This window comes from Salmo salar, chromosome ssa01, assembly GCF_905237065.1.
Source record: "Salmo salar chromosome ssa01, Ssal_v3.1, whole genome shotgun sequence".
In the NCBI taxonomy this organism is placed as follows: Eukaryota; Metazoa; Chordata; class Actinopteri; order Salmoniformes; family Salmonidae; genus Salmo; species Salmo salar.
In genome coordinates this window covers 153,394,748-153,419,395 of record NC_059442.1, presented here as the reverse complement: position 1 = coordinate 153,419,395, position 24,648 = coordinate 153,394,748, and the positions used below count along the sequence as shown (strand labels likewise).

The 24,648-nt window shown below is 43.6% G+C and overlaps 2 protein-coding genes across 2 annotated transcripts in view; both read right to left on the bottom strand.

Annotated features, from left to right (window-relative positions):
- Nucleotides 1–18,652, bottom strand: part of LOC106568681 (allograft inflammatory factor 1-like) — a 34,532-nt gene extending 15,880 nt beyond the window's left edge. Inside the window, exons 1-3 of the mRNA XM_045692325.1 lie at nt 18,494–18,652; nt 18,212–18,273; nt 2,490–2,556 (exon numbers count right to left, since the gene is read on the bottom strand). Of these exons, the coding sequence (XP_045548281.1) occupies nt 2,490–2,556; nt 18,212–18,273; nt 18,494–18,518 (154 nt within the window). The 5' untranslated portion in view covers nt 18,519–18,652. The remainder of the gene's footprint in view (nt 1–2,489; nt 2,557–18,211; nt 18,274–18,493) is intronic.
- Nucleotides 18,653–21,462: 2,810 nt separating this feature from the next.
- Nucleotides 21,463–24,648, bottom strand: part of LOC106568667 (laminin subunit gamma-3) — a 203,205-nt gene continuing 200,019 nt past the window's right edge. The window contains exons 27-28 of the mRNA XM_014139189.2: nt 24,026–24,125; nt 21,463–23,260 (exon numbers count right to left, since the gene is read on the bottom strand). Coding sequence (XP_013994664.2) covers nt 22,998–23,260; nt 24,026–24,125 — 363 coding nt within the window. The 3' untranslated portion in view covers nt 21,463–22,997. The remainder of the gene's footprint in view (nt 23,261–24,025; nt 24,126–24,648) is intronic.

Below are 24,648 nucleotides of genomic sequence, written 5' to 3'. Positions count from 1 at the left end.
TTGCTAACTAGCGCTAGCGTAATTGCTAACTAGCATTAGCGCAATGACTGGAAGTCTATGGATACATGCTAGCAGATACCCATTGACTTCCAGTCATTGCTCTGACGCTAGTTAGCATTGGCTCGCAAAACAACTAACTTCCTTCATACTGGACAGAGATATACAAATGGTATCCAATAGTTAATCTGACTCTGGGGAAGTGGACAAAGGTCCTCATTGCCAAAATTCTGAAGTATCATGGTTTAATGCAGTCAAGACAGGTACTACATAATCATATTGGATGATAAATAACCCGAGGTACGGCAGCGATTAGTCTACTATAGCGGGAGTCAGCTTGGTTGGTTGCCGTCTCTCCCTCCTCCCTGTGTCCCTCACAGTAGCCTACACAGACAGCACGGCCCCTGCTTAGAGAGGGTCACCGCTCTACCTCCTTTGCCTCGCGCTTTATCAGCTCTGGTTAATAAAGTAGCTTAAAAATGGGACTTTTCTGCTGCTTCTCACCCAGATCGGAAGGGGTTTGCATCCGACCAGGTCGAGTTGTCTCGGGTCTGTTCGGAACTGATCTCTCTCAGACACACACACACACACACACACACACACACACACACACACAAATCAGGTCCAAATGGGAAAGCCCCAAGTCCATTTTGGAACGGGTCCAACTTTTTGGGCATGTGAAGGCCTCTAGGTGAAAAGCCCTGGAGGGCGGCTGTTTCTGAGATACTGGATCTGGCGCGCCAAAGTCGATAAGGACGATTTTGTCCATTCTAACGTTCAATCGAACAGTAACTGAATACCTTGATGCCTGCTTTATAAAGCAAGCCACGACCACGTGATTCACTGTCTGTAGGAGCGATCCATTTTCGGGAACGGGGTGTTGTACCTAATAAACGGTCTGGTGAGTGTAGGTCAGATCCTTCATAAAGTAGCCTGATACTTTATCAGTAAGTAGTAGGGGTACAATGCTGACCCTGTACGTAACTTCTGAGGAGAGGGCCCCTCCAGTTCCCGCCTCCCACCTAAACACTGCTCTGTGAGTGGGCCTCGTCCTAAAGCCCTCTGTAAATCATCCATCCACACACTGACAGTCTCAACTAAACAACTATCTTCTTCCTCTTCTCCTATATTCCTCAATGTTCTCATGTTCCAAAAGGTGAGTGAAGTAGCTTATCCTCTCTCTGAGGACTTCCCGCTCCCCATTTCCCCTGTGCCCTCCTATTCACCTTTTCGGGCTTGGCTGTGTGCTTAAGGGCAAGGACTGACAATCACACATTGTCTCGCTTTCTTCCCCACCCCTTTCTCTCTCTCACCCCTCTTTCCCTCCCTTTCTTCTCTCCATGGTCAGGAGTTTGTTTTGACAGACATATTTGTATGAGAGAGACATCAACCCCTGGAGCGTGGGTAGCGGTTGGTTTGAAGCCTCAGCTGAGACAGAAGGATGCTACATGGAAAGCCTCCGGTCTTGCTCTTTGTTTATTCTCACTATCAAAAAATAACAATACCTACAAACAATTGCTGTAACAGCTTTTGATAGCTCTATATTATTCCTGTGTTATTAATCACATCTCAGAGGCTGAGAGAGCTCTGATCTAGAAGCATAAGATCTAAACTGAGACAGGAAACCAGCTTTGAAGCACAGCGGCCAATCAGCAGGGAGGAGGAACCGAGGGTGCAAAGGTGAGGAAGTCAGGGGTCAGTGAGATACCATAGAGACTAGAACGAGATTGTAGCATGGAGAGAAGCAGAGAGAGCCATCCTCTCAGGACCTGCCTGGAACCCTGCATGTTTATACACCATTTCCTGCACTGCACGGTGGAGTATGAGAAATACATACAGCATTGGGGCTCTATCTAGGTCTGGTCTCCCATGTTTATAATCTTAGGACTTACCACACACACACACACACACACTACACTGACTAACAACTCTCATGCCTGTCCCTTGAACGATGACAAACGCACGCACGCCGACACAGAGTTAATGTAGACAGTAATATGGCAAGAATCTGGGAGTCTTTGAGGTAAGCCCCGGTCTCAATGCTGTGGTATGGTAGTTTATCTGGTCCTGTTATTCTACTCCCTATAACCACATGTTCCCCAGAGCCCTGGATATAACAACAACAACCAGAGGAGTGGAGTAGCCACATTCCTGCTGCCTGGACTGCTGGGGACAGGTCGGGCCTCACAACCCACTTAGAAATCAGTACAGAACACACAAACACTAAAAAACAAAGATCAGTAATAACCGACTACATTATCATGCTGTTAGTTTGCCTGTCCAAGTAGACCTGGCACGGAACACCATGCAATCCCACACGTAATGACACTTAAACAGTAATGAGATGGCAGCACAAACAAACACATTGACATATGGCACACACACCCCCACAGGCAACTCACTCCCACTCCTCTGTGATTAAGAGCTAAAATAGGACAGCGATACATCAGATATTCCAGGTCGGGTAGGTCTTTCCTGGCAGAATTCCTTACTTTTAAAAGAATCCAGTTTTTCCAGGAGGTCCTCCTCATCCCGGTATTTCTGGTCTTCCATGTATTCCTAAGAAGGAGAGAGGAAGAGGGGAGAAATAGATCTTAGATCCTTGCTGAGTATCAGGTCTAACATGGCATCAGATTTAAAATGTTACCATCATGGTTACCTCCCAATTATCTCTTCTTCTGCCCAAAGTGTGCACTTCCCTTCACTGGTTTGTAAGGAAAAAACTGGGATAAGAAATATGGTGGGAACTCCAAATATCCCATTCCTCCACCAATACAATGCTTTTTCGATTGGTGGGAAGAAGTGAACGCGTATACACTTCAGGTTTCAATGTATCTGAAAGAGGTTTCAATGTGTCAGAAACTTGAGCTAATTAGCTTAACTACAGCACAGGACAATGAAATCATCTCGACCTCAAAGATGTCCTCCTCAGAAATCTTTTGTCTTGGTAAAATGGAACACCCCACAAGGGTGAAGGAAAGCGAGAACATCTCTGGACATTTCTGGCAGTTAATGTAAAACTAATGGAGCAATCTGCAGTGTGAGACAGATTCCCCATGCCAAGTCTAAAGGGTCTGTAAAGACACAGGCTGCTTCCCAAATGGAACCATATTCCCAATTTAGTGCACTATATAGGGAATAGGGAGCTATTTAGGATGCAAGCACCCATAGAGTGTGTTCCTATTGGGCTCATTAAACAAGTTGGATGAATGACTGATACCGGAGTCAGTAAAGAAAGGTAGACCGCTATTGTGACTGACTGACTGTTCAAGTGTTGTCAGGGGATGAAGATACCTTTAATGTCTTAAGGTGTGTTAGTACAGTACATGTGTGAGTGGTAATAATGAGCTCCCTGTGGAATCGGAAAAAAGCAGAAACCTTACCCGACAACCTAGACCCACTACAATTTGCATACCGCCCCAACAGATCCACGGACGACGCCATCGCATTGTCCTATCCCACCTGAGAAATACCGATGTAAGAATGCGTTCATCAACTACAGCTCAGCCTTCAACCCCATAGTGACAAGCTCAGGGCCCTAGAGCTGAACCCCTCCCTGTGCAACTGGGTCCTGGACTTACTGAGGGGCCGACCCCAAGCAATGAAGTTAGGCAACAACAGCTCTGCCACGCTGATCCTCAACACGGGGGCCCCACAGGGGTGCATGGTCAGGCCCCTCCTGGACTCCCTGTTCACCCATGACTGCGTGGTCATGCACGTCTCCAACTCAATCATAAAGTTTGCTGACAACAACAGTGGTAGGCCGGGTTACCAACAATGACGAGACAGCCTACAGGGAGGAGGAGAGCTCTCGCGGAGTGGTGCCAGGAAAATAACCTCTCTCAACGTCAACAAAATGAAGGAGCTGATCGTGAACCACAGGAGACAGCACGCCCCCATCCACATGGCCGCAGTGGAGAGGGTCAAAAGCGTCAAGTTCCTCGGCGTGCACATCACTGACAACCTGAAATGGTCCTTTCACACAGAGTGCGCTGTCAAGAGGCTGAAGAAATTCAGCTTGGTTCCTAAGACCCTCAAACTTCTACAGATGCACCATTGACAGCATCCTGTTGGGCTGTATCACCGCCTGGTACGGCAATTGCACCATCCACAACCGCAGGGCTCTCCAGAGGGTGGTGCGGTCAGCCCAATGTATCATCAGGGGCACACTGCCTGCCCTCCAGGACATCTACAGCAACCAGTGTCACAGGAAGGCCAAGAAGATCATCAAGGACTTCAGCCACCTGAGCCATGGCCTGTTCACCAGCTACCATCTAGGAGGAGGAGACAGTACAGGTGCATCAAAGCTGTGACCGAGAGACTGAGACACCGCTTCTATCTCCAGGCCATCAGACTTAAACAGTAACCGCTAGCTGGCCTCCGCCCAGTACCAGGTCCTAAACCTTAGTCAATGTTACTAGCTGGCTACCACCCGGGACTCTACCCTGCACATTAGAGACTGATTTGTCCTACATAGAGTAATTGAACATTGGTCACTAATGTTTACATACCGTTTAACCTACTTTATGTGTATATACACTGTATTCTAGTCATGGCTCAACCTATATAACTACTGCTGTACATACCTTTTCTATTCATATACTGTTCATACATCACCACCACATACACACACCCTGGAGACATGGCATGGGGAATCTGTCTCACATTCGTTTTTCACTTTACATGCGAGTTTATATTTTGTTCATATAGATCAAACTAGAGGTCGACCGATTATGATTTTTCAACACCGATACCGATTATTGGAGGATCAAAAAAAGCCAATACCGATTTTTTTTGTTGTAATAATGACAATTACAACAATACTGAATGAACACTTATTGTAACTTAATATAATTCATCAATACTATCAATTTAGCCTCAAATAAATAATGAAACATTTTCAATTTGGTTTAAATAATGCAAAAACAAAGTGTTGGAGAAGAAAGTAAAAGTCCAATATGTGCCATGTAAAAAAGCTAACGTTTAAGTTCCTTGCTCAGAACATATGAAAGCTGGTGGTTCCTTTTAACATGAGTCTTCAATATTCCCAGGTAAGAAGTTTTAGGTTGTAGTTATTATAGGACTATTTCTCTCTATACAATTTGTATCTCATATACCTTTGACTATTGGATGTTCTTATAGGCACTTTAGTATTGCCAGTGTAACAGTATAGCTTCCGTCCCTCTCCTCGCTCCTACCTGGGCTCAAACCAGGAACACATCGACAACAGCCACCCTCAAAGCAGCGTTACCCATGTAGAGCAAGGGGAACAACCACTCCCAAGTCTCAGAGCAAGTGACGTTTGAAACGCTATTAGCGCTCACCCGCTAACTAGCTAGGCATTTCACATGGGTTACACCAGCCTAATCTCGGGGGTTGATAGGCTTGAAGTCATAAACAGCGCAATGCTTGAAGACTTGCGAAGAGCTGCTGGCAAAACGCACAAAGGTGCTGTTTGAATGAATGCTTACGAGCCTGCTGCTGCCTACCATCGCTCAGTCAAACTGCTCTATCAAATCATAGACTTAATTATAACATAATACACAGAAATACGAGCCTTTGGTCATTAATATGGTCGAATCCAGAAATTATCATTTCGAAAAGGAAACGTTTATTATTTCAGTGAAATACAGAACCGTTCCGTATTTTATCTAACGGGTGGCATCCCTAAGTCTAAATATTCCTGTTACATTGCACAACCTTCAATGTTGTGTCATAATTATGTACAATTCTGGCAAATTAATTACGGCCTTTGTTAGGAATAAATGGACTTCACACAGTTCGCAATGAGCCAGGCGGCCCAAACTGCTGCATATACCCTGACTGCTTGCATGGAACGCAAGAGAAGTGACACAATTTCCCTAGTTATAAGAAATTCATGTTAGCAGGCAATATTAACTAAATATGCAGGTTTAAAAATATATACTTACATATTGATTTTAAAGAACGGCATTGATGTTTATGGTTAGGTACATTGGTGCAACGACAGTGCTTTTTTCGCAAATGTGCTTGTTAAATCAACACCCGTTTGTCGAAGTAGGCTGTGATTCGATGAGAAATTAACAGGCACCGCATCGATTATATGCAACGCCGGACACGTTAGATATACTAGTAATATAATCAACCATGTGTAGTTAACTAGTGATTATGTTAAGATTGATTGTTTTTTTATAAGATAAGTTTAATGCAAGCAAGCAACTTACCTTGGCTTCTTGCTGCTCTCGCGTAACAGGTAGTCAGACTGCCATGCAGGCTCCTCGTGGAGTGCAATGTAAGGCAGGTGGTTAGAGCGTTGGACTAGTAAATGGAAGGTTGCAAAAACAAATCCCCCTGAACAAGGCAGTTAACCCCCGTTCCTAGGCCATCATTGAAAATAAGAATGTGTTCTTAATCTGACTTGCCTAGTTAAATAAGGGTGTAAAAAAAAAGTACAAATAAGGGAAAAAAACAAACATTTTTTGGCAAATCGGTGGCCAAAAACACAGATTATCGATTGTTATGAAACCTTGAAATCGGCCCTAATTAAATCACTCATTCCGATTAATCGGTCGACCTCTAGATCAAACATATAAATGCAACATGTAAAGTGTTGGTCCCATGTTTCATGAGTTGAAATAAAAGATCCCAGAAATGGTCCATATGCACTAAAAGCTTATTTCTCTCAAATTCTGTGCAGAAATTGGTTTACATACCTGTTAGTGAGCATTTCTCCTTTGCAAAGATAATGCAGCCACCTGACAGGTGAGGCATATCAAGAAGCTGATTAAACAGCAGTATCATTAAACAGGTACACCTGGCGCTGTGGACAATAAAAGGCCACTAAAATGTGCAGTTTAGTCATTTTGTCATTGTATTTTTTCGACGTCAATTTGAATGCACAGAGATACCGTGATGAGATCCTGAGGTCCATTGTCGTGCAATTCATCCACCGCTATCCTCTTACGTTCAAGCATGATAATGCACGGCCCCATGTCGCAAGGATCTATACACAATTCCTGGAAGCTGAAAATGTGCCAGTTCTTCCATGGCCTGCATACTCACTCAGCATATTTGGGATGCTCTGGATCAACTTGTACGACAGCATGTTCCAGTTTCAGTCAGGTGGCACCCAAATACCCAGCATCTTTGCACAGCCATTGAAGAGGAGTGGGACAACATTCCAATCAATAGCCTGATCAACTCTATGCGAAGGAGATGTGTCACATTGCATGAGGGAAATGGTGGTCAAAACAGATACTGACTGGTTTTCTGATCCTCACTCCTACCTTTTTCTTTTAAAGGTATGTGACCAACATATGCAGATCTTTATTCCCAGTCATGTGAAATCCATAGATTACGTCCTAATGAATTTCAAATGACTGATTTCCTTATATGAACTGTAACTCTTTGAAATTGTTGCATGTTGCGGTTCAGTATACAGTGCCTTCGAAAAGTATTCAGACCCCTTGACTTTCCACATTTTGTTAGGTTACAGCCTTGTTCTAAAATGTATTAACATTTTTACATTTTTTTTTTTTTTACATTTTAGTCATTTAGCAGACGCTCTTATCCAGAGCGATAAGAGCGTGCATACATTTCATAGATTTTTTTTTCTGTGCTGGCCCCCCGTGGGAATCGAACCCACAACCCTGGTGTTGCAAACACCATGCTCTACCAACTGAGCTACAGGGAAGGCTGTAGCTCAGTTGGTAGTTTTTCCCCTCAATCTACACACAATAACCCATAACGACAAAGCAAAAGCAGGTTTTTAGAAATGTTTGCAAACGTAAAAAAAATATATAAATATATATAAATATATATATATATATATATATATATATTAAAATGACTTAAGTATTCAGACCCTTTACTCAGTACTTTGTTGAAGCACCTTTGGCAGCGATTACTGCCTCGAGTCTTCTTGGGTATGACACTAAAAGCTTGGCACACCTGTATTTGGGGAGTTTCTCCCATTCTTCACTGTATATCGTCTCAAGCACTGTGAGGTTGGATAAGGAGCATTGCTGCACAGCTATTTTCAGGTCTCTCCAGAGATGTTTGATCGGGTTCAAGTCCGTGCTCTGGCTGGGCTACTCAAGGACATACAGAGACTTGTCCTGAAGCCACTACCTTTGTTGTCTTGGCTGTGTGCTTAGGGTTGTTGTCCTGTTGGAAGGTGAACCTTTGCCCCAGTCTGAGATCATGAACACTCTGGAGCAGGTTTTCATCAAGGATCTCTCTGTACTTTGCTCCGTTCATCTTTGCCTCGATCCTGACTAGTCTCCCACTCCCTGCCGCTGAAAATCATCCCTACAGATGCTTCACCGTAGGGATGGTTTCATCAGACCAGAGAATCTTGTTTCACATGGTCAGAGTCTTTAGGTGCCTTTTGGCAAACTCCAAGCAGGCTGTCATGTGCCTTTTACTGAGGAGTGGCTTCCGTCTGGCCACTACCATAAAGGCCTGATTGGTAGAGTGCTGCAGAGATGGTTGTCCTTTTGGAAGGTTCTCCCATCTCCACAGAGGAAATCTGTCAGAGTGACCATTGGGTTCTTGATCAACTCCCCGATTGCTCAGTTTGGCTGGGTGGCCAGCTCTAGGAGGTCTTGGTGGTTTCAAACGTATTCCATTTAAGAATGATGGAGGCTACTGTGTTCTTGAGGACCTTCAATGCTGCAGACATTTTTTGGTACCCTTCCCCAGATCTGTGCCTCGACACAATCCTGTCTCGGAGCTCTACGGATAATTCCCTCGACCTCATGGCTTGGTTTTTGCTCTGACATGCATTGTAAACTGTGGGATCTTATATAGACTGGTGTGTTCCTATCCAAATAATGTCCAATCAATTGAATTTACCACAGGTGGACTCCAATCAAGTTGTAGAAACATCAAGGATCAGGGATGCAAACCGGTGAGGGCCCAAAAAGGTGACTTTGTTTTGCACAAACATGCAAAAAATCCCTGCTAGGGGGAAATGCAGGTTAACTAATTAAACAAAGAATATGATCTATATGATTTACACACAGTCGCTGTGTGTAAAATAAAAAGTGGTTCATGTGAACCTAACTCACAGCTAAAACATGTAAAGAAAGCAATCCAATGTTATTTGTTGCCTAGACTTTACTGCAAATGACAAGTCTTGAGAAAAGAATATTGCAGTTAGCCATGACAGCCTTTATAATAGAAAGCTTGTGACCACACGCATCAAAATATTGCACTTGGGGGAAAAAACATCTTAAAGTAGAAATTTAAAGTAGAAATAGAATGAAACAAACAGGCATTCCATTTTTGCTCTATTATAGTGGCTACTATAGTAGACGTCGAGCAAGTGCACAAGGCTACATTTGTCCAAAAATAACGTTTGCAGAGGAAAAAAAATGTATAATCCCCCCCACTCATACACAAGTGGTACTGTCAAGTTCAACACAACAAAAGCAATATCTTGGGGCTACACTGCAGGTTATTACATCGCAAGCTTTCTGCCTGTGGACATCTGTCTACAATGTGCCAGCAGCAGAGCATGAGACCCTTTGTTGGCATAATTGATCTCTTTCAGGCAGAGTGCACACCTGGCATACCCCTTTTTATCCAGTGTACTGAAAAAGTGAGAAAGCGGGAAAGTGTGTGGTGTTCCTTTCACCTCTATAGCGGCATCCAGCTTAAGCCAGGCCCAGCTACACTTGATCCCTGAATCCACTTGTTTAACAAGCAACGCCCCATATTCACCTAATTCTCTCATTCTGAAAATGAACCACATTGTAGAGGGAAAACATTAGTTCACAGATAGTGGTTAGTTCGTTAGCTAGTTAAGTCCTCAACATTTCACAGCGATTGCCAGGGTCTAGTAAGCAACAGGTGCCGAAGACATGGATGTCAATTAAGGCAGCCCACCGTGCACCTCTGATTCAGAGGGGTTGGGTTAAATGCGGAAGACACATTTCAGTTGAAGGCTTTCAGTTGTACAACTGACTAGGTATCCCCATTTCCCTTCCAACTAACGCGTTATAATTTGAGGAACGGCAAGGAGTCGTAACGTTATACCAGTTAATACTATAGCAAATTGGTTAGGTTACTAATGTTAGCTCATCTGATGTAACGTTAGCTAAAGTTAGCTGTCTGACTTCATTAGCCAGCTAATTTTCACACCATAAACTCAATTATTTGAACAGTTAAGCTGGCTAATGTCGCTCAACGTTTCTCTGGCTAGCTAACAGAGAATTCAATCCAGCTAGCAAGATAACATTACTAACGATACTTGTTCCACCACACTTTCTCCCTCACCTCAAACTTTCCAAATGCCAGTTGTTTTTCAGTTACAGCTCATGAAGTACTCTTCATCACCTTCTCACCCCCGTCTCCATGGTCAGGCTTCTAATCCAACATCTTTGTTATCGTTCAGGGGACGCACTGCTGTAAATGGCAAACTGCCTTTCTACTCTCTGCTGTCTTTCCACAGCACCGCGCTGATGCTGTCTTTCCAGAGCACCGCGCTGATGCTGTCTTTCCAGAGCACCGCGCTGATGCTGTCTTTCCAGAGCACCGCGCTGATGCTGTCGTCTTTCCAGAGCACCGCGCTGATGCTGTCGTCTTTCCAGAGCACCGCGCTGATGCTATAACTAGCAAATTGCGTGCTGCATTCTGCTGTTATGTGAAAGATTATCCAAGGGGCAGCCAAAGCCAGTATTGCTCCAAATGTGCATCACTCGCTCGCTTACAGCCAGTAGTGTGAAGCAAACTTTTCTCATCGGATCTACACGAATCATGTAGGTCACGAATTTTGCCAAAGGTAACTAGTTCACATCCCTGCAATGGACATTAGACCGGTGGAAATCTGTCCTTTGGTCTGATGAGCCAAATTTGAGATTTTTGGTTCCAACCACTGTGTCTTTGTGAGACGCAGAGTAGTTGAACGGATGATCTCTGTATGTGTGGTTCCCACCACCAGCATGTATGAGGTGTGAGGGTGCTTTGCTGGTGACACTGTCTGTGATTTTTTTGATTATTCAAGGCACACTTAACCAGCATGGCTACCAAAGCATTCTGCAGTGATACGCCATCCCATCTGGTTTGCGCTTAGTGGGACTATTATTTGTTTTCAACAGGACAATGACCCAACACACCTCCAGGCTGTGTAAGGGCTATTTGACCAAGGAGGAGAGTGATGGAGTGCTGCATCAGATGACCTGGCCTCCACAATCACCCGACCTCAACCCAATTGAGATGGTTTGGGATGAGTGTTCAAAACATTAGGAACATCTGCTTTCTCCATTACATACTGACCAGGTGAATCTATGATCCCTTATGACTGTCGCTTGTTAAATCCACTGCAATCAGTGTCGATGAACGGGTGGAGACAGGTTAAAGAAGGATTTCTAAGCCTTGAGAAATGAATTGTGTATGTGTGCCATTCAGAGAGTGAATGGGCAAGACAACATTTTTAAGTGCCTTTGAACGGGATATGGTAGTAGGTGCCAGGCGCACCGGTTTGAGTGTGTCAAGAACTGCAACGCTGCTGGGTTTTTCACACAACAGTTTCCCATGTGTATCAAGAATGGTCCACCACCCAAAGGACATCCAGCCAACTTGACAACCGTGGGAAGCATTGGTGTCAACATGGGCCAGCATCCCTGTGGAACACTTTTGAGACCTGGTAGAGTCCATTCCCAACAAATGTATGCTGTTTTGAGGGCAATTTTTTTTTTTGGGGGGGGGGGCGGGGGGGGGCTTTGCTCTTTCTGATATTTCTTTCAACTTTTTGGATTATGTGCGTATTGTTTTGGTATTGCTAGGTATTATTACTGCACTGTTATAGCTGGAATCACAGGCATTTCACTGCAACAAGATCTGCAAATCTGTGGATGCAACCAATACACTTTGATTTGATGTTTCTGGTTTTCAGTGATACAGTATTTCAACCTGACCTCCATTTCCCCTGAAAAACAGAAGTGGGGACCCTGCTCAAGAATCTTTCTAAAACTGGTAAGTTAGAGTGAGTGTATGTCTAATGGAGAGAGAGCGAGAGAGAGTCTGAGTGGGAGAGAGAATTGAGAAGAGAGAGAGACAGAGACAGATTGAGCAGGAGTGAAAGTTACTACAGAGTGTGAGGAGTGGAATTTAAATAGTAGATGAATATGAGTATCAGCATTACAGCCAATCTCAACGACAGCGGCACGATTCAGTGGGTCTGACTCATCACTGCAACACCCCACCAGAGGGTATTACTAGCAATCTACGGTATTAACAGCCTATAAAAAGCAGGTCTCATCATGGAGGTCAGACAAGGATTTATTATTATTATGGAAATGGAGTGGCTAAATCAAAGCGTTATTGTAATCTGCTGAACATCACTGCATTCATTGACGAGAAACACTAGCTGTGTTCGAAAACCCATACCAACATACTGTATACTACACACTTAATGAGTATATACTACATACTATTAGTTCATTTTAATACTGTAAACGAACGGTATCCTTTCAGTTGAGCATACCAGCGCTTCGCTTGTCTACCGAAAGTTGATGTTGTTGCTATGCAACCTATTGCTAGCTTGTTAGCATAACAAAAGACTAGCTAGACATTAAGATTTTGGGTTTGTTCGTAAATTCAATCTGGAGTGCCAGAGTGCGTACTACTGGGCGTTAGTAAAGCCAGGGCATTGTCAGATTGAATTTATGAACGGTCAGAGCGTTTTGCTCTCAGAGTGTGTCACTGGACACTCTGGCCGGGGAGTAGGGTTGATCCGAGCATTCTGACCTCACAACGGGTGTCAAGCAACCAAGCTAACTCGCTAGCTATTTCCAGACACAAATGAGAGAACACCTCACTTTGACCATTTTACTAGCCCTAGCAGAGCTGGTTAGGCCATTTTCATGTTATCCAGAGCGTTGGTGACGAACTGTTCTGCTGGCAACAATTTAATGATGCTTTTTTTGCAGACATTTACTGACACTGGCCATATATTAAACAGCTGTTGAGCGTTTGTAAATTCAGTTATTCTGCGATCTGGCACATTCAGACAAGAGTGCTCTTAAATCGGCGTAGATAGCCAGAATTAACAATGTCCATTGAGAACACACAACGACTATACCACTTAGCTAAGAATAATCAAGTCAATAAACATTGGATAGTTAGTAACATTATAGTTAATATACTGCCTCTCTCGTCGGACTTGGACTGCAGATTTTCTGCCATTTTCTTCAAATTTGAAAACGTTGTGATGTCACGCCCATTTTCTAAAGCATTGCATTATGGGCCCTAAAAAGCACAGAAATAAGTGGCCACTGCTTGTATACTTCGTAATTTGACGAATTTAGTACATCGTCGGGGAACTTTTGACACACTATATCCATACTATGACCAATAAGCATACTACATACTCAATTTATGTCACAAAAAGTATGGTTAGTAGGAGTATTCGAACACAACTTTCATTTACAATCAAAGCCTAAAATGAACACCCGCTACCTGCCAAATGCGGGTAAACACATCTATTTCACCAGTCACGTTGGCGGGTGGTCTGCACGCCACAGTGCGAGCATTTCACTCACATTTGTGAATACCAATAGTCAAGTATGATCATATTTATAGTAAAATAAATTATGCAGCAGCTGTTTTCAATGTATTTCTGCTGTTATGTTTCAATGCTGGTAAATTAATAGCACAAAGAACTACAAATCCTAAATAACCTATTCCACTTTGCGCTGCAACACTGCCTGGGTGGGGGTTGTGCGCACGTGAAGGGCTGAGTGAAATATAAACTCAGCAAAAAAAGAAACGGCCCTTTTTCAGGACCCTGTCTTTCAAAGATGATTCATAAAAATCCAAATAACTTCACAGATCTTCATTGTAAAGGGTTTAAACACTGTTTCCATAGCTTGTTCAATGATCCATAAACAATTAATGAACATGCCCCTGTGGAACGGTTGTTAAGACTAACAGCTTACAGACGGTAGGCAATTAAGGTCACAGTAGTGATAACTTAGGACACTAAAGAGGCCTTTCTACTGACTCTGAAAAACACCAAAAGAAAGATGACCAGGGTCCCTGCTCATCTGCGTGAACGTGCCTTAGGCATGCTGCAAGGAGGCATGAGGACTGCAGATGTGGCCTGGGCAATAAATTGCAATGTCCGTACTGTGAGACGCCTAAGACAGCGCTACAGGGAGACAGGACGGACAGCTGATCGTCCTCGCAGTGGCAGACCACGTGTAACAACACCTTCACAAGATTGGTACATCAGAACATCACACCTGCAGGACAGGTACAGGATGGCAACAACAACTGCCCGAGTTACACCAGGAACGCACAATCTCTCCATCAGTGCTCAGACTTTCCGCAATTGGTCGAGAGAGGCTGGACTGAGGGCTTGTAGGCCTGTTGTAAGGCAGGTCGTCACCAGACATCATCGGCAACAATGTTGCCTATGGGCACAAACCCACCGTCAAAGGACCAGACAGGACTGGCAAAAAGTGCTCTTCACTGACAAGTCGCGGTTTTGTCTCACCGGGGGTTACACTGAGGCCTGTACTCTGGAGCGGGATTGATTTGGAGGTTGAGGGTCCGTCATGGTCTGGGGCAGTGTGTCACAGCATCATCAGACTGAGCTTGTTGTCATTGCAGGCAATCTCAACGCAGTGCGTTACAGGGAAGACATCCTCCTCCCTCATGTGATACCCTTCCTGCAGGCTCATCCTGACATGACCCTCCAGCATGACAATGCCACCAGTCATACTGCTCGTTCTGTGCCTGATTTCCTGCAAGACAGGAATGTCAGTGTTCTGCCATGGCCAGCGAAGAGCCCGGATCTCAATCCCACTGAGCACGTCTGGGACCTGTTGGATCAGAGGGTGAGGGCTAGAGCCATTCCCCCCAGAAATGTCTGGGAACTTGCAGCTGCCTTGGTGGAAGAGTGGGGTAACATCTCACAGCAAGAACTGGCAAATTTGGTGCAGTCTGTCAGGAGGAGATGCACTGCAGTACTTAATGCAGCTGGTGGCCACACCAGATACTGACTGTTACATTTGACCACCCCTTTGTTCAGGGACACATTATTCCATTTCTGTTAGTCACATGTCTGTGGAACTTGTTCAGTCTATGTCTCAGTTGTTGAATCTTGTTATGCTCATACAAATATTTATACATGTTAAGTTGGCTGAAAATAAACGCAGTTGACAGTGAGAGAACGTTTCTTCTTTTGCTCAGTACACATTTTTAGATGCGCTACGCACATGCACAATTGCCTTGAAACGAAGGTCTACTAAAGTGATACTTTGTTCTTGTGTTTCTTGGCTATTTACATTGTTTTGTTCACGTGCTAGGTTGTTTTCTATGCCTTTCAGCTGCTTGGGAAGAGAAGACAACGCTTCTACTCGTCAGACTCACAGGTACAAACATGATTTGAGTCGCGCTACCACGGTAACCTCTCGTCCTTAAAGGGGCAGGTGAACGTTTGTCTCCTGTGCTATTTTAAAGACTCAGGGCACAAAAAGTTAAATTAAACAATATACGACATTAGTTATTTCATACTAGTAATACATTGGTTTTAGAAACTTTTTGTGTTTTGTTGTTGTAATTTTAGCATGAAAACAACATTTTGACTGGTAAAAAAATCTGAGCGGCTGGTAGATTTTTAAATCTACCTGGTAGTGGTTGCTGGACCAAAAAGTACATTTTATGCCCTGTTTACAATGGTTAACATTTATCCTTGTGCATGTATGGCCGATGTCATCAGTTTGCCCATATGGGTCTACATTTTTACTGATGTTATTGCAGAAATGGGGATTATTATTTTGTCAAATGGCCCACAATATCAGTGATGCCCTCTCTTTGTGACCTGATTCTCTCTCCTCACATCTAGGTTTGCTTTCATGTGAACAGAGCGCTCTTGACAGGCTGCCAGCCTGAGAGAAAGAGAGCAAGAGATTTAGAGAGAGTTGAGAAAGAGATCCACTACATGGCTAAAAGTATGTGGACACCTGCTCGTCGAACATGTCATTCCAAAATCACGGGTATTAATATGGAGTTGGTCCCCCTTTGCTGCTATAACTCTTCTGGGAAGGCTTTCCACGAGATGTTGGAACATTGCTGCGGGGACCATTCAGCCACAAGAGCATTAGTGAGGTCAGGCACTGATGTTGGGCGATTAAGCATTGTCATGCTAAAACAGGAAAGGGCATTCCCCAAACTGTTGCCACAAAGTTGGAAGCACAGAATCGTCTAGAATGTCAATGTATGCTGTAGCGTTAAGATCTCCCTTCACTGGTACTAAGGGGCCTAGCCCAAACCATGAAAAATAGCCACAGACCATTATTCCTCCTCCTCCACCAAACATTACAGTTGGCACTATGCATTGGGGCAGGTAAAGGGTTCTCCTGGCATCCGCCAAACCCAGATACAGTCTGACGGACGACAGATGGTGAAGCCTGATTCATCACGCCAGAGTGCGTGTTTCCACTGCTCCAGAGTCCAATGGCGGCAAGCTTTACACCACTCCAGCCAACGCTTGGTGTAACCGATGTGAAATGGCTAGCTAGTTAGCGGTGGTGCGCGCTAATAGCGTTTCAATTGGTGACGTCATTAGCTCTGCGACCTTAAGTAGTTGTTCCCCTTGCGCTGCAAGGGCCGCGGCTTTTGTGGCGCGATGGGTAACGATGCGTGGGTGTCAGTTGTTGATGTGCGCAGAAGGTCCCTGGTTCAAGCCCAGGTTGGGGCGAGGAGAGGGATGGAAGCTATACTGTTACATTGGCATCGCGCATGGTAATCTTAGGCTTGTGTGTGGAAACCCATTTCATGAAGCTCCTGGCGAGCAGTTCTTGTGCTGACCTTGCTTCCAGAGGCAGTTTGGAACTCAGTAGTGAGTGTTGCAACCGAGGACAGACGATTTTTACACGCTATGCGCTTCAGCACTCGGTGGTCCTGTTCTGTGAGCTTGTGCCGCCTACCACTTCGCGTCTGAGCCGTTGTTCCACCTAGACGTTTCCACTTTAAAATAACAGGTAAGCTACTTGAGAACAAGTTCTCATTTACAACTGCTGACCGGGAAAGCTCTAGCATGGCAGAAATTTGACTTACTGACTTGCTGGAAAGGTGAAATCATATGACGGTGCCACGTTGAAAGTCACTGAGCTGTTCAGTATGGGTCATTCTACAGCCAATGTTTGTCTATGGAGATTGCTTGTATGTGTGCTTGATTGTATACACCTATCAGTAATGGCTGTGGCTGAAATAGCCGAAACCACTAATTTGAACGGGTGTACACATACACTACATGGCCAAAAGTGTGTTGCATGAAAAGATATGGGAACAGCCGTTGAGGCTGATACTCAATGCCATGTGCCTGTTCAAGCTCTCTTTCAGACAGTCGCCCCCCACACAAAGGGCTCATTCAGCCCACCGCCCAGACACCTGTTTCCATCTAAACGCCAAGGGAGATGGGCCACAGGGCATCAAAGGGCCTGCACTTTTCTGATCCGAGTCAGGAATCACGTTGGGAATAGGGAATTGGATAAATAGTAAGCAATACTTAGGGTGACAAGGATCGATCTGGTCTAGCAAGAGGGATAACTCCCTGACTGATGGGCATGCCATGCAACAAGTGTCTGTCGCTCTCACAACACAGGGGCGGCCACAAGCATGGTTTATGACCGCCTGCAAGATAACAGGTCGCTGGGTCGATAACGATGTGCAAAATTAATGACAGATTTTATCACATGCAAATGTCAGTACAGGCAGATCATCATGTGGGTGGAACTAGTGTTCACATAATGTGGCTAGTAAGAATGCTGCTAGCTACTAACGTTAGCTACCTGGCTAAAACCACGTTACAAACTGTCCTGAATGCTGATTGGCTGACAGCCGTGGTATATCAAACCATATACTACGGGTATGACAAAACATTTATTTTACTACCCTAATTACGTTGGTAACCAGTTTATAATAGGAATAGGGCAGGTCAGGGGTTTGTGGTATATGGCCTATATACCATGGCTAAGGCTGAAGGCTACATCCAGGCACTCCGCGTTGCGTCGTACAAGTATAGCCCTTTGCCTTGGTATATTGACCATATAACACACCCATCCCCTCGGCCTTATTGCTTAATTATAACATATGCACTAACAAGCTCGTCTAATTCAAAGCAGGTTCAAAGCCAAGTGTATTTTAATTCTGTCGAAAATACCATCGCAATACATTGACAAAATACACAAAACGTCTTCATTAGAAAGATCACCAGACTTACCTTGTTTATTTCCTCGCATCTCTCCCTTTGTTGAGCTTTTAATAATCCAAAGGCTTTCCCTCCTGCAAGAAAAATAGCTCGTTAGCCTAATTTCATCATGTGGCTAGTAATCAGTAACGTTAATACAGTAGCTGGCTACTACTAGCTAGCCCTCTTGCAAGATCAATTGAAAAGAGTGGCTATTAGCTTTCCGTTCTAATATAATACAAAACTAGTCGACTATGAGCGTTAGCCCTTTAACTAGACCCCCCCGAAATATCCCACTCGGATATTTGTAATTACCTTGAAACTTATGATTTACAGGCATTGTGGAATGAGTTTGATATGGTGAGACAGATAGAGAAGGAGAAATCAGCACACAGCACCTCGCTCTTCTTCCCTTCGCGGGCAGTGGCACGCACGCACAGTGGGTCTGTCAATTCCAGACAGGCATTGGTCAATTCACAGCAAGCGATGCTCTCTGGTTCGCCAGGAACGCTAGTGACACTTGGTCACCCTCGTGTGGTACATTAAATAACTGCAAGTGCAAGGTACACAATCTTTAAAAAATATATATTAAAAAGATTTGAAACAAAATGCCTAAAAAGGTAGACCTAGGCCTCATTGTGGACGTGTGAGTTTTCAAGTCAATTTTCCTCAAACAAATTATAATATTGCTCTTCATTGTCTTTATTTGACTCTGTATACATGTATTGGTGTGCTTTTATATACACTATGTATACAAAGGTATGTGGACACCCCTTCAAGTTAGTACTGCATTTGAACAATTTCTAAGAAATCGGGTCTGTTCAATGGTAATTTCCATTCTTGATATTTATTCCTTGATTCTTAAAAAATATAACAAATAAATACTTCATGTGCTTAGGTTTGCTTTAATGAATACATTTGATGATTGTTTACAAACAACAGGAATGTAAACAATGTAGCCTACAGTATAGCTTCTAGTATAACTATCATGACAAGATGTCATGGACTGTCAGTTCTTGCATCTAGAGTGCTGTCTATGAATTTATGAAGAGTTACATTTCAATGTCAAACGTGTTGTAATGCGGATCTACCATTGATCGGTTTGAATCCTGGCCTAACTTTGGGGAGGCAGGTAGGCTAGTGGTTAGAGTATTGGACTAGTAACTGAAAGGTTGCACGATTGAATCCCTGAGCTGACAAGGTAAAAATCTGGTGTTCTACCCCTGAACAAGGCAGTTAACCCACTGTTCCTAGGCCATCATTGCAAATAAGAAGTTGTTCTTAACTGACTTGCCTAGGTAAAATAAACGTTCAAGTCCATATCAGGGATTGTCTCTCCGTCCTTGCATCTAGAGCTCTGTCTATGAAATTAGTAAGGCTACATTTCCCTAGTGATACTGAAACACATATCTAACTGAAGTGGTGGGACTGCTGTTTTGCTGAAAAAAACTATTCCATGTCATAATTTTAATATGTTTTTCAAAATGTTATTTGATTTCATTTGGGAAGCGAATTTCCTGCATAGATGGTTGTCAGGACTCAGTACCCACATTATAGTGTCCATCGACTGTGTGGAGGTCATTAAGATCAGCATTATCTAAAAACCCCCTGTTCCTCCCTAGATATGTGCCAGGGGCTCTCAGATCATTACACTCTAGCATTTTAATTATATGTTTGGTGTGGTAGAGTGACTACACTGACGACCCTCAAGCAGTGACGGTCTGACAGACATGAATGTGTTGTTTTGTGTAGGCATGCAGGAACTCTGTGACAATCTGGAGAAGAAAAAAAACTGTTAATTAGTCTGAATCCTCTGACCATCTGATCAGTGTGTACATTATTATATCTAGGTTTGTGACATATATTTGACATTTTAGTCATTTAGCAGATGCTCTTATATCCTTACAATTTAGATAGCTGGATGAGACAACCACATATGACAGTCTAAGCAAGTACTTTTTCCCTCAATAAAGTAGCTTACAGTAAAGTTAGCATTAGTAGGCCATAGTCTCACCCCCAGCCCTTTAGGTATCTTACCTAAACAAACCTGATTCTTCAACAAGAATTTAGGCTATGTTATACAGGCAGCCCAATTCTGATCGTTGTCCAATTATTGGCAAAAGAGCAGATCTGATTGGTCAGAAGACCAATAAGTGAAGAAAATGAAACAGAATTGTGCTGCCTGTGTAAATGCAGCCACATTGTAATGTCCAGCATGCCAGGCTACCTCGGGGCTAACTGGGCTGTAGCCTTAAATCGTTCACGTTCACAGATAGCGGGGTTGTCACATCACTCTGGCTGTGTTGCAGCCCAATCCTGATCTTTTCCCCAATTATTGGCAAAAGAGTTGATCTGATTGGTCAGAAGACCAATTAGTGGAAAAATATCAGAATTAGGCTGCCTGTGTAAACGCAGCCTTTGTGTAAATTTGTATGTGTTTCTCTGCCCAGGCGTCGCTGACGCCTGACAGATCTTACAACGCCCGGATAGGCATTTTAAGCATCAGCTAATATGTTATAGCAATCTGATGCCCGACTGCACAGTCGATGAGGTGGCAAGTAACCATTGGTTGATGCATACAAGGTCTGAGCAGGGGAATGCGACCACAGTCTTCATATGACTTGTGTACCCAAAACATCATGATTGACGTTCTATTAAATGTATAAACCCATGCAGTCATATAGGCCTACTCATCGCTTAGTAAGCACTAGAATCACAATGAAACCATTTGAACCATTGAGTTATAACAGTTTACTAATGATTTATAAATACAAACCACATATGTCTGTAACTTATAAAACCTTTAAAATCGCTAAATAACCCCCCTTATAAACTATTATGTCACTCTAGCCACCAAATTGGTTTTCAAAAAAGATCTGATGTGATTGGGAAAAAGATCAAAATTGGGGTGCCTGTTTTAGCATTCACTTATGTACAGGACATACCTTAAAAAGTTCCTGGAAGGGCCCTCATATAGTTAAACACTAGACTGTCCAGTGTTTTCCCTTCAGGCAGTGATAAACAGACCTGAATCTCTGGTTGGTCTGAGCAATCAGAAACTGTCACAATCCTGTGAGTGTTAGTATGTGTGATATACAGTATAAAGTAGTGTGGGGGTTTGGGCTTTGTGCAGTACAGATATATAAAGTAGTGCAGAGGTCCCAGAGTCCTGTATGATTCCACCACAGTGGGTCAACTAACTCACAGCAAGTGATGCCCTCTGGTTTGCCAGGAACGCTAGTGACTCTTGGTCACCACCGTGTGGTAAATGAAAGAACTGCAGGGACGTTTGTCAGTTTAATATCAAACAAAGGATCCAACATTTAACAGAAATATAGTCCATAAGACTGAAGTTATGAATGTAATACAATTTGTATTGATATTATGCACTTCTATTATTGCTTTTAATCATCAGTATTTGATCCAGTATATATTTATAGTGTGCTTTATAGTCTTATTTATGGCTTTGTCAATAGCTCTGCTAGTTTCTCCAATAGTAATCAACAGCACCATCAACAAAAATCACACAATTTTGGGGGTGAGCACACACGCAGAGAGAGAATACATTACATTTTCAGGCCTTGTTTTCTACTTTGTTTACCGGGCTATCATCTAAAACCAATCATATCCTATTTGTGGTCTGACAAAATTCCATCTGAACTAGAAAGGTCCCATTTCTAGCGACAGATTTCTATACCTTCAATAATTCAGTAGGTATTCCAGCCACTGTTACCCACATGGAGAAAGTCAACAGGTTGGTTGTTTTTGTCCTTTTCCATTTGACAGACAACAGATCATTTGCTCAGAGAGAAAGAGAAAAGAGACTGAGGGAAAGCGAGAGGCACATGCAGAATCCCAAACTGAATGACTATGTGTGCGTGGTGTGGTGTGTGTGCAGTTGAACCCTATGGAGGGCAAAATGACTAATTGTTAATTACGGAAGGCTGATGAAAATTGCTCAAGTGTAAATGAAGGTGTCACATTGGAGAAGCACCGCAGTTCAGACACACCTACCACCAAAGTGGAAAATCAGCATTATTTTAAAGTTGACAAGACACACTGGGCTGTTGAACAGGAAGCTATAGCTGACTGTTATTACTCACTGATGAATTACACTGCAGATGTTGTTGGAAATATTACAGGGGGAAAGGAAATGAGAAAGAAAAGTCACTGCTATGGAGACAGGGGTAATGTGGAGTCGGAAGCTGTACGAGCAACGGAAAGCGAAGTAAAGCCAAAAAGGACTGAGGGGTAGAACTAAAGGAAAGAGCATGATGGTAGAAGCTCAAAGAGGGCATGGAAAACTGCCTATGACTAGATAGTAGTATCAAAGTGGTATCAGCCAGGTCAGAAAAATATAGTGGAGGTTGAAAAGTATAGAGACAAAGTGGTAGAACTGTGTGACTGCACTGCAGTAGATGGGGATGCACAACCACAGTATTGTCCAGTAACACCAATAACAAACTGAGAAGAATGCCACCTACACTTCTATGTATGTGTCCCAAATGGAGCCACATTCCCTTCATAGTGCACTACTTTTGACCAAAGCTCTACAGGCACTAGTCAAAAGTCATGCACTATAGGGTGCCATTTGGGACAGACTTCATCTCCCCTAAAGCATTCAAATATCTGAGTCCTACCCACTATCTGACCTTCTAGAGTCCTCTCAGCATTCTTATGTCTAATTCCAATTTTCCTGGTGTAAGAAACATGGTAGACCCTATTTTAAATCATTGAGGTTGAGTGAACGAGTGTGTGCACGTCAGGGAGGGAGTAGAATGAATGGAATACAACTTCAGTGTCCTCCAGGAGCCCCGTCCTAGTGTCCCTCTATCCCCGAGGCCTGGGTGCAGGTCTGGGGCAGGTGCAGGGCGATGTCCTTCAAACTGTCTCGCTCCTGCCTTATCTCCTGCAGGTCCTGTTCCAGGTGGGTCAGTTGGCTCTTCTGGTCCCGGGCAGCTGACCATAGGGTCTGGATCTTCATGTTCAGGGCAGGGCTCTCCACGCTGCCACGCAGAACACCCAACCGCACCGCTGTCTCACTCAGGATACGGTCAAACTGCTCCAGCACCATGCTCCCATCTGAAAGACAGAAAACACTATTTGAGATACTACATTGTACAGTTATTGTGAAAAAGTATAGCGAGACAGAAAGAGGGATGAATTTGTACTTCAAAGCTATGAGTGTTGAACAGGCCTAGTATTTAACTCTTGCCATCAGCAAGGCTCTTGTCTTGTGTGGTCTATGTGCCACCCTGTTGTGCCCACTCAACGATGGGGGTTGGCCAGCGTTATGAGTGAATGTTTCTCCATCAGGATGGTGCCCAAACTCCACCAGCATAATGACTGGACGTTTCTCCATCAGGATGGTGCCCACATCACGACAGTTACAACTGACTCATTAACAGGGACAGAGGGGAACTGTGGGAAACCATTTAGTCACCTGGTTTAGGCATTTAATAAAAACAACATTTGTAACAGTATATCTGGTTTGATTAATTCTACTGGTAATCAGGATATCTGAATTCATATAATTCCTAGAGAGGTGGGTCAACATTCTTCCTTCATCTGAGAAATCCATCTGTATCACTTTACTAACAACCATTCTGACATAGCATTACTGATCTGATGGAAGTCAGGTGTGAGTGATCAGTGGTGAGGAGGGCAGTAACATGTAGGCTTAGATGCTTCTGGTTGAGCTGACATGTTGGATTTGTTACTGCATGAAATTTACTGCGCGTCCAAATTCGTACCCTATTCCCCATGTGCCCCAGCTAAAAGTAGTGCACTATATAGGGAGTAGGGTGTCATTTGGGACAGCCCAGTAAACGTCAGATTTGAACTTACCCATGTTACTGATGAGCTGGGTGAGTGTGAGTGAATAGGCCTCCAGCTGAAACTTAGCTGCCTGGATGTCCCCCTTCACACTGGTCAGAGTCTCTACAGGCTGGAGATCACAGAGGGACAAATAGACAGGGACAGTTTGTAATGAATACTCAGGGAGAAAAAGATGTAGACTCATGCACAAAGCACAGCAGGTGTTTATTTTGCAGAAGGCAGGAATCGTGGTCACAGGCAGGTAATACACAGGTAAGCAAACAGGCAGGTGAATCAAAACTAGGACTGAAGGCTATAACTGGTTCTCACAAAAGAGCTAGGAAAAGGCTTAGTAGAGTCAAAACAAACAATACCTCACAAAGGCACAAACAGAATGTACTGAACTAAATAAGGAGCTGATGACACCATTGGTTCATTGGTGAAATCAATGAACAAAAATGAAAGACAGGGCTACGTTCAAGAACACAAAGAAACAGGGCTACGTTCAAGAACACAACGAAACAGAACACAAGGTTGACTAAGAAAATAAATACAGAACCTTACACATATGTAATGTAAATATACAGAGCAGTTAAAAGTTTGGATACACCTACTCATTTCAGGGTTTTTCTTTATTTTTACTATTTCTACAT